Source organism: Pterocles gutturalis, unplaced genomic scaffold (genome assembly GCF_000699245.1).
Source record: "Pterocles gutturalis isolate BGI_N339 unplaced genomic scaffold, ASM69924v1 scaffold14178, whole genome shotgun sequence".
NCBI lineage: Eukaryota > Metazoa > Chordata > Aves > Pterocliformes > Pteroclidae > Pterocles > Pterocles gutturalis.
In genome coordinates this window covers 3,180-13,747 of record NW_010120664.1, presented here as the reverse complement: position 1 = coordinate 13,747, position 10,568 = coordinate 3,180, and the positions used below count along the sequence as shown (strand labels likewise).

Here is a 10,568-nt window from a genome sequence, read left to right as displayed (position 1 = left end):
GCTCCTGTCCCCTCCCCGGAGGTCTCCGCTTTCCTCTCAGGAGTGGCATGCTGCCGGCCCTTAGCTCCTCAGAAGGCCTGGATCAAAGCTAGGTTCTCAAAAAGCAAGTTTCTTCCTGGAAAAAGGGACATTCTGAGGAAAAATGAATTTTCATTTTTAAGGAAAAGCGTTTCTGTGGTCAGTAAGTCACGTTGTGACGTTGTTTCCTGCGGTTACATGTATCCACGGGGGATTTCTGCACCTCTTCTTGCCCATTGGAACCAGTTATTTGTGAACTGTATGTTTAATGGGCTCTTCAGGCTTTATTTTTGGTAGTGATGCAATAACTGTACTTTCAGTGTGTTTTAGGTGGTCGAGGGCTCATTTAATTGTGTCAGAATTTAGACAGAAAAATGGTATCCAGTCATATTCGTGGACATTGTGGAACATGACTGATAAAAGTGAAATCCATAAAAGGTGCTTTGGGTTTTTGAGTGAAATGTGGGCAGGTGAGAAGAAAAAAAGGTCAAAATACATGTTAGTTTATCCTAGAGTTTCTTTCTCTGGAGAAAAAAATAAACAACTGAAAGACCATTTCATTGCAATAAAATAATTCTGCAGCATATAATAGAAGCAACTGTGTTTGAGAGTAAAGATGCATGTCTGAAAGTCCTTAGACTTTCACATGCTCTTATATGTGTGGGAATTGCTTTGCCCCTCTCAAAATGTGCACCAAGTTTGAAGGAGGTTGACTTTGTCTGATAGGAGCTGAGCAGGCTTCCTTCATGGAGGATTGCCAGAACCTGCCATCAGTGTGAAACTCGTCTTTGTACGCGAGCTCTCTGGCTGTGCGGGTGTCGCAGCAAACAGGAGCGGCTCTGTACAGCAAACCAGTGGGTAGTGGGGCCCAGACACCCAGGCTGTACGTGTCTCAGGGACTTCTTACCCTGGACTGGCTGTAGTCTGGGAGCCTACTCCCCCTTCACAGCCATCTTGCGTTAAGGTGTGGTGCACAAGCTTGTTCTCCAGTTTCATCGAAAAGGAATCCACGTGGTATTAATCTCTGTTAGCACTCCCTGATGAAACAGAGCACAACAGTTGGGGGTAATTAGGAGATTTCCTTCCAAAGCATGCTCATCTGAGCTAAAATAGTGCAGATGTTTCTGCGTGCTTTGTCGTGCTGATTTGGGAGGAGGAGAGTGAGGGAGGGAGTGTTTAAGGAGAGATGGGATAGGACCCTTGTGTTGAGAGGGAACATGTCAGAGTTGGTTTCAGACGTTCGGGTATCGTGCCTGTGCACCAGAAAGAGGTGGTGCTGTTGTTCTGACCACAGAGACCTGTTCTCATCATTTAAATTCTGATGTTTAAGGACAATGGCTTGAACCATATGGATGCAGTCAACTTCTCTGAAACACCTATCTGTTTGGCTTTCTGTGACATCAGTTTGTAAATCTTTTTGTATCACCAGCTTAGTTGTATAATCCCTTCACACGCTCTGGGACTTCATGTGTCTGTCACTTCAGGATGTGTCAACTTCCTCCCGTGGGATTTCTGCCTATTTTTAGGGCAGCTGTGATCACAACAGTGTTTAGAAGATGGAGCACAGTGCAGTGGACAGACTTTAAATAGCACTTGCCCTTTTTAGTGGAGTATTTCTTTTATCCTGGAGGAAGAAGCAAATTGAGACACATGTTCAGTTCTGCATAGTAGTCCTTCTTAAGAATTCCCTTTGGAGTCAGTATGTGGTTCTTGTTTCTTGCCTGCAACTTTTAAGGCAGGCTTGTCTGAACAGCACATGATACCTGGAGCATTTCACTGCACGGGGGAGTGTTTTGTGACTTGGTTTCACAGGCTGGAGAAAGGAGTCCATGCAGGCAGCTCTCTGCTTCACGTAGGCAGGTCCCTGTAGCTGAGGCACCAGCTCATTCATGCACCTTTCCTCCTACACACCAAAACACACCCATTGGTGTTGTGTAAATCACTTGCAGAGGGAGATGACTCACTAACTTTTGCTTCTTGCATCCAAAAGAGTTAACTCATCTGTACAGTTTTGGTTTTTTTTTAAGATGCAGGAGTCTAACCTGTGAGGTGTCTAGCAAGGCTGCTTTCTCAGCTGCATTTCAGGTTCTTTGGTTCATCCCTACCATGGCTAATTTCCATCCTTGCAGCTCTTTAAATGAAGTGTGAGATGATAAAAGACAAAGCCTGCGGTTAGTGCTTACTGCAGACATACCTTATGTTTTCACAGAAAGCTTTGCAGTTGTTCAGAATCAATCCGTGAAGATTTAAAGGCTTGGTGAACGGGGTCCTTCTCTGTCCCTGCCTCTGGTTTAGTCTACTTATGTAACTTGAAAAAGTGCTGTGTTAACCAGTCAACAAAACAAATGTATCTTAAAAATCATTCAGGATCGGGTCTTGTGCCCCAAAAAGATCCATCTGCAGCCAGGGATAAAATGTGGGGTTTTCTTCTGTGTTGCCATTCCTGGAACCCAGAACCACAGTGGCTGGGCAACTTTTTGAAAAGGGCCTATTGATAGCTCCTTGCCTTGTTCTTTAAGGATTAGTGCGAGGAACATCCTGTTCTAGAGCAAGTGTATGTAGCAGAAGCACTTCCAGACTTGTGTTTGGTGTGTCATGTGTTGCAAAGGAGTGGTTTGACATACAGATCAGGTTTTAAGTACCCACTTAATAAAAAAATTTCATATGCAAATATCTTGAGGTGGGAAAAGGAAGTTTGTTATTAGTGCTGTGAGATGTTTAGCAACTTGGTATTAAAGATAAAATGAGCCAACACCTGGGTGGCTAAACAGGGAGTGGTAGGAGGTGCTTGGTGGTCTTTGGGTAGATCTAAATCTCTTAAACTGCGCTTTGGTTGTAGACCTGAGCCCGTCTAAGCCCTGGCTGCCACCCGAAGCAGAACACCTTTTCCCTTCCCCATATTCTCCCTCCCACATCTCACCAGGCTTCACGTGTTTGTCTTCTCTTTTGTACTGGCACTTGCGCTCATCTGATCTGTCAGCAAACCTATTCAGGGACACAGACAGAAAAGTAGTTTTGTTTTGTAGTGTTGGTTTTCAGCTGGTTTAACTCCCTGAACCTTCGTTCTGCATAGTTCCAGTAGTGGAATAAGGGGAGCAAATCTGCCCCTTCTAGTTGCCGCTATAAGCTTAGTTTAGCTGGATTGCTGAACAACACTTAGGTCTCATGACCAGTTTGACAGACCTGGAAAAAAAACAGCTGTGCACTTCTGCAACATTGTACCTGAGCAATATAGCCTTGCTGAAAAGTAAGAAAGCTTAGTGGTGCAGGCCAGGTAACATGAACTCAGCTGTATTGATTCTGGGGCCTAAATTAGTATGTCTGTGCAGTGTTGAATTGTGCTGTATAAACACAGAAGTTTGAGTCAGTGCCAGTGCAGTGATTTCTGTGCTGTGCTGCATTTCGCATGGTAAATGTGTGCTGAGTATGTGCAAAACCCTCTGTTAAAGGGGATGCTGAAAGCCCTGCTCAGAGCCCAGGTGTTCCCAGAAAAGGAGACACTCTTCCTTGTTAAGTGTAAGCAAAAATGTTTCTGGAATGGAGCTGGTTTGGAAGTAAATTGGTGTAAGGCATGAGAGGGAGGTGGGCTGAGGCTTTGGCCTCATGCTGGCAGGAATGGGTCTTGTCTAGGTCTGTTTGGATAAGGAGGTGGTGTAGGAGAGGGAGTGAAAACTCTTTTTGCTATTTTGCTATTGGAGTGAGAGCATTGTTAACACAGGTGAAGGGCTTTCTGGAAAAGAACTGAATGAAGTGAAAAATATTTTCTTTATTTTTCAAAGTTTTTTCCAGCTTGCTGGTTTTGATCATCTTTTGACCAAACTGTTTTCAGAAAGACTTCTATTATCTAGTTTTTGGGAAACCTGTGAGGTAGTGACAGTATCGAATGGGCTGCTAAGCACCTAGGTGGTGTTTATACAGCTCAGTCCAATTATCTGACTCTGTGGTTGTTTCATCATTTCATCTGCAAGCTATGCAGTCAGCCTCCTGGATGAGCTCCACCTGCAGTGCCAACATGAACCATTGACAAGTGTGCTTTTAGTTGAAAAGTGTAATTAGGATGGAAGAGTCATTGGAAATAAGGTAGGCTTCAGTGCTGGAGGCTTGGGCTTATTTTGGGTTTTTTTGCTAGTAGATAAAAACAGTTGAAGTGTTTAGAACTGTTGGAAAATTTTAGGGACTATTTTCAGTTGACATGTTCAGTCCCTTTTCCAAACATAGCTAATGGAGTTGTGACGGTCCTGGCAGAAGGTCTCAGAATATTTGGGCTGCACACACCTTAGTCATGTCTCTGAGAGTTCTGTTCGGTTTTTAACTGTTCTTTATGCAGTGGACATGAAAGTTGTGTACGTCTAGCGATTGCTAGGTGGAAATCCACAGCCATTCCGCTGGCGTGACTTGCCCTTTTGCAGTCATTGTACTGTCTTAGATAGCAGGCGAGGATCTGCCTGCCTGTATTATTAAGTGCCATGGGTTTGCAAATCTTACTGAATTTTTCTTAGAACATTTGGGGTTTTTAAAATAACTATAAAACCAACTTTATACCACATTTCCTTTTCAAGGCTACCTTGCAAAACTCCCACCTGTACTGGGAGGTCAGCAAAAATGCAACCCACAGCTTGTCTTCCTGTGAAAATGTGACTCTTTTCAAGGTGTGTCAAAGAAGTGGTGTACAGCCTATGTAGTGACACATGAGTCTAAAATAAAAGAACTTTTCCAAACATCTGTCTCTGTGTTTCTGTGCTAGTTGTCGATATTTTCTGAAACAAGCTAATATTTTATCTAGAACCCTGTTTACCTTTTTGAATTGAGCCTGCTTTTAGTAATGACACTAAAATAGAATTATTCTTTTTGACCCTGTTGTTACTTAACTTTCCTTCTTTGTCACTAGCTTGTATTTCAGAGAGTCCCCATGTGTTTTCAGCACTGCAGCTCAGCAGAGAAGTACAGGAGACGAGTCTGGCCCAGAAGATCCCCGTGATGAGCCCAAGCATCCCCTTTCTGACTGTGCCTTAGAGCACAAAGCCATCAAATTGGAAGAACAAGTCCGGGATTTAACTGTGAGTATGCTGCTGGTGGCATGATGATGTCTTTTGTTCAGTCCCCTTGACTTGGTCTGTCTTTCGGCCCTGGCTTTTTCTGTAAGCCCAGGAAAATTATGTGGGAGATGGTCTGGTCAATTCCTCCGTGGCATTGTACAGAGGGCATGGCAGTAGCTTTGTCCTGATTAGTGTCACGTACTGTGTTGCACCAGATCCAGATTGTCCAAGAAGGAAAGTCCTCTTTAGTGACAGGGATGTGGTGGAAATGGTAGCAATCATGTTATAGGGACTTTGAAGAACAGATGTGACTAAGGAGAGGATTAAATACTATGGCACTGGGCAGGCAATTCTGGAGATAATCACCCTGAGAGTAGTACTACTGCACCAAGCGATAAATCAGCCAGTTGCAGATCTGTTGCTGAGACCACCAGCTTGCCTGTGAGAGAGAAAGGAGTGTCTCAGTAGCTGCAGTGAGTCATGCAAAAAGCAGCAGCCTGACAATGCAGCAGTTGAGCTGCACCCTGAATGCTTCTGGCCTTCGCTTGGGTCCTTTCCAGGGAGTTGTGCTCATTAACCATTAGGAGGGGGATGTGGGTTTGCACGTAATGAAAACGCAGGAGCCCAGCACAGCCTTCTGACCTGAAGGGGGCTCTTTTTAAATTGTTGCCAAGGGATTGCTAATTTGTCAGGAAATGAGTTTTATCTCCTTGTTTGATGTCTCCCCTTGCCATTGTGGTTACAGGAGCGATACCGGAAAGCTTTGGCAGATTCTGACAATGTCCGGAGGAGAACGCAGAAGTTTGTGGAAGATGCCAAGCTCTTTGGTAAGCCAAGTGAGGCAAAGCAGTGTTTACTGTGGTGGCCTGCCTGCCTGAGCGTAAAATGCTGATAAACAGCTTTTCTCTCCCCCTGTCCTGCCCTCATTCATTGTGAAGTCTGGCATAATGTTTGGTGTGGACTTTCGGTGTCCGGGCTTACTCGCTGTTTTTTCTATATGTCCAGCTGTGTCCTGTCAGGTTTATCTCAGTGACTGTTTCTTTGATCTTTTTTTAATAAAACAGGCCTGGTGCATTTGAGTGTAGTTCTGCTGACTTGGTTGAAGTTACATGTTTTTCTGTATCCTGAGAGTCGTCTCTGGCAGGGTGTGTTTCATGCTCTTAGCTGTGTCATCAGGTTGTGATTGCCCTTCCTATATTAACTGTGCTTTAGCTTTCAGGAGGTCGACTGTGCCTGGGGCAAAGGTTGTCAGTTTCTGTATCAGATGTTATTTAAAACTTCTATAATAACTATTTTAGCATCAATGAAGAGAGCTGGATTTGTAGCTTTGGCAAGAGAGGCAGGTGAAGGAGAAAGAAACTGCTGTTTAATTGTTGCACTCTGCCAGCACCATCTCTGAGAATGAGAAACTGCTACTCTGCATAATGCATGAATCTTGGGACATTTTTTATTAGTTAATTCCAGCTTTGAAATTAGAGCTGCTGTACTTTTCTTACCAGTCTGCTCATTGTGCTGTAAAATGGTTGTTAAGTTTTGGGATAATCAGCACCCTTGGTTTTGAGTTGGGTTTGGTTTTTTTTCCTAGCTCTTTGAATTTTAGATGTGCTATGCTTCAGATCTGAAGAGAAATGAGGTTCTTTATTAGAAGTTGCTTATGGAGTGAGACACAGGGGGTCTGTAGAGCATTAAAACAGACTCTAGTGGAAGAGGAACTGGTTGGTAATCGGTCTGCTTCTGTCTGCTCCTTTGTTGCTTCTTTGTTATGTGTGTGTTTAAATATGTACGTACAGGTATATAGACAGCACCAAAGCATTGTTTCTCTGTTTTCCTAATGTGTTTTTCCAGTAAGTTAGTTATGGCATCTATATTACTGAGGAGCCTGATTTTCCTGACAGTTCTGCACAGCGTAATACACCACTTCTGGAAACGTATACAATCTAAACACATTTTTCTAATTAAAAAGACTGCATGACTTTTTCATGACTGACTCAAGGACCATTTTGTCTGGTCCTTTCACAATAGTTTTAACTTACGAATAAAATTGTGGATGTAGTTTTCAGTGGTCATGTATTATTTTTACTTCCCCCTGTTGTGTTTGTTCCCCATGGGCATGGGCATTTGTGTGAGTTGATTGGCAAAACATTTATGTCTCTGGGACTGTATGAGAGGGTGTAGAACAGTGTCCTAAATGACACATCTGAGTTGGAAGAACTTTTGGTAGTGAAATACTAATGCTATGCTTTGTCAAGTGTGTATATATATATATATGTATGTATGTATGCAATATACATATATATATATATATCTGTGTTGGTGTGTATAGATGTACCTTCCTGCATGTACCTTGATTGGGGAGTCTTCAGGTTACTTCCCATGTAATGATAAAGCTTTGGCTACAGCATACAGAATACACTGCCTGCTCCCACTAAAGTAACAGTTCAAATCAATTAGCAGCTTTACGAGTGCTTTCAAGCTTCTGTGACTTTGTGCCTGTCATTGGTACTCTAGCTCTGCGTGTTCTGTAAACTGCCCTTCATTTACTTCTTGCTTCTTTGTGCCTGTAGGGATCCAGAGTTTCTGCAGGGACCTTGTGGAGGTAGCAGATATCTTGGAGAAGACTGCCGAGAGCGCCGCAGAAGAAGCGGAGCCTAGTAATCCAAATCCAACCTTGAAGAAAATCTATGAAGGCCTCTCTCTCATAGAGGCCAAATTGCAAAGTGTATTTGCCAAACACGGCCTTCAGAAGATGAACCCTGTTGGTGGCAAATATGATCCATACGACCATGAAATAGTCTGCCATGTACCAGCCGAGGGAATGCAGCCGGGCACGATAGCACTGGTGACTCAGGATGGCTACAAACTCCATGGGCGCACTATCAGACATGCACTTGTCGGTGTGGCAGTAGAGTCACAGGAATGACATGGGCTTACCCATTGGCATCTGGGACCGTACTGCGCTGAGGAGCCCTCAGCATGCAGTTGCATGTCTTTACTTATTTATTAAGATAGGTTTGTATTGTATGTTGGCTTCTTTATAATGTGTGCAGTCATTTTGCCATGAATTCTAAGGTACTTGTATATTTAATAATCCTTTTTGGAGTATGTGGATTAGTACTAGGAGTCCTGCTATTTGTCAGAAACGTGGCACTGTAGCCCCTTTCTCCGTTGCTCATTTCTCCATTAAGACTTGTATGGGGAAGAGGGAAGATATGGCGGAGAAAGGGAAATTCTCTGAGAGCTAAGGAATCTTGTCTCCCAGTTCCATATCTGAGACGGACTCCTGCAGTGGCCTTCAGGAAAGTAACTTCTCTGCCTCAGTTTCCATATCTGTATTAAGGGAATATAATAATACTGACCTACCTCACAGGGACGTGGTGAGGCTTTTTCTTTGCAAAGCACTCAGAAAAGCAAAAGCCCAAAGGGCTGAGTATTATTGTCAGTCTGGTTTTGGTGTCTTCCCTTGTCCCCAGACCCTTCAGGTGGGGATGAAGATGATCACTTGAAATGACATTTAGGGGCAGCTTTTTCTCATGTAACTTCAGGAAAACAATCCTGAATTAATGAAATCTCTGTTGTACTGCAGTTGAATCGGGATGAGGTTTTAAAGAGAATTCAGTTGTTGGTCAGACTTTAACGTGTTAATATTTGTTCTCCAGCTAAAACTTCAGCTTGTCTCCTTGTTCCTAAAGGTAAAACAGGGAGCAGTGGTTCTTGGTAGAGCCAGAAAACTGTTCTCAAATCTCTCTTTCTCCAGCCAAAAAGTATATTTTAGAGGAGAGTAATCTCTTTCCCCTGATGGGTATTTGTGCAGCTTTCAAGCATGAGAAACGACATGCTCTTTGTTGCAGCTGCTGGCAAAATGGAGATGTGCCCTTAAGCAGGAAATCTGGACTGTTTTATTTTCTCGGCTCTCCAATCATTGTACTCAGATAACACTAACTTCCAGTTTGCATTCAGATTCTACTTTTGCTTCGTCATACTAAATATTAAACCTTTTGGGTTTTGATGCGAGGAGAAGAATATTTTCTATTAAAAATCTCAAGTGTACTTGAACCAGTTTTAGCAGCAGTGACAAGAAAGAGAAGCAGAAGGCTGAGGAAGTGAAAGCTGACCTCAAGCCATCCTCTTAGTTGGAGACATGTTGTTGTCACAGCCTGGCATGTGTATTTCCCAGTGGTCCTTTTGCCTGAGAGTCCATTTACCTCAGCTGAAAGGATGCAGTCACTGAATAAGATCAGAATTTAACCCTTTACAGAGCAGCAAGCAGTATAATTACAGAAGAGTTATATGAACCAGCCTAGGGTCTGCACTACAGGAAATCAAGGCAGGAGTGGTTGTTTTCAGGTTGTTTCTTACTGATTCGTTAATTCTTGCCTTTTTGCTTTCTGAAATTGGATCTGTGGCCTGACAGTTATTTGACATCCACTTCCAAAAACTCTTTACTTACAGTGGATGCCATCACTGGTTTGGAAGAAAGCTTATTCTTCTCCCATTCCTTTGCAGGCTTCAGTTGCATAATCCTTTTGTGGTGGACATCAAGACTACCGCAGCCTTCAATTAGCAGCTGTTGACAGTCTTTCATCTGGGGAGACTATGTGCGCCTAGTTGGTTGTCATTCCAGAAATTTAAGGAAGATGCACATTTCTAATGCTCCGTGAAAGCTGCTGTAGTGACAGCCGTATGTGGGTGACTCGGTAGTGGATACGTTTTGAAGTGTGGTTTTCTGCCTCTGCGTAGTTAGGTTTTCAGGCAGGTACTTGAGATTTCAACCCTGAAACAGCACTTCATGGCAGCATCAGATCACTTTGGACAAACCTCCTGTCAGTGGTCTTGTTTTATCACGTTGTTGGAAATTTCAGAGATATATAGGACTTCTGTCCATTGTTTTGCTGATCTGCGTGCTGACTGAGTCACCAGGTTACACTGTTATGCAAGACAAAGAACAGGTAAAATATGAAACGTGGCAATGGAAGTCTTGCTCTTCTGCCTCGAGACTGTCTGCAGCCTGTTCTGAGGAAACCGTGTCCTCAGCTGGAAGGCGCGTTTGGGTTCTTTGCTGCCTCTTTAGCCCCTACGATATCAGCTGAGTCTTTTTGCAATATGAGGGGAGAGTTGGTTATGGAAACTTAACTTTGAATGTGAACCTTTATTTATAAGGAACTAAACAAAAGCAAAGGCATTTTACGGAACAGGTCATTTTCTGTCGTAGAAAGGCTGCAGCTTACCTAAGCCGGATTTAAAAGTAGTGTGTGACCAGAAGCGATGAGATCCAAATCCTCTTTATACTGGCCCATGGAGCCACTTGACTGTGAAAGTATGCTACAGCTACTTGGTCCGCTTTGGGACTATTTGCCAAGCCTGCCAGCCTCCTCAGCTAGTATTTGCCCATTTTTGCCTTAAAGAAATACCCTAAAATGCACTCCAGACCCTCTGTCTGTACTAAGATGCAGCCTGTATATCTGGGATCCGCTTTCACTGAGGCACTGTTGTGTGGCTAGAGCAGGAATCTGAGGG

At 43.4% G+C, this 10,568-nt stretch overlaps 1 protein-coding gene across 1 annotated transcript; it reads left to right on the top strand.

Annotated features, from left to right (window-relative positions):
- Window positions 1-4,906: 4,906 nt before the first annotated feature.
- GRPEL2 (GrpE-like 2, mitochondrial (E. coli)) lies at window positions 4,907-8,135 on the top strand (the record flags this gene model as incomplete). The annotated part of the gene is made up of 3 exons (XM_010076991.1): window positions 4,907-5,075; window positions 5,800-5,881; window positions 7,619-8,135. Coding segments are annotated over 3 exons (607 nt in total), but the record flags the coding sequence as incomplete, so codon positions are not given.
- Between the last annotated feature and the right edge of the window lie 2,433 nt (window positions 8,136-10,568).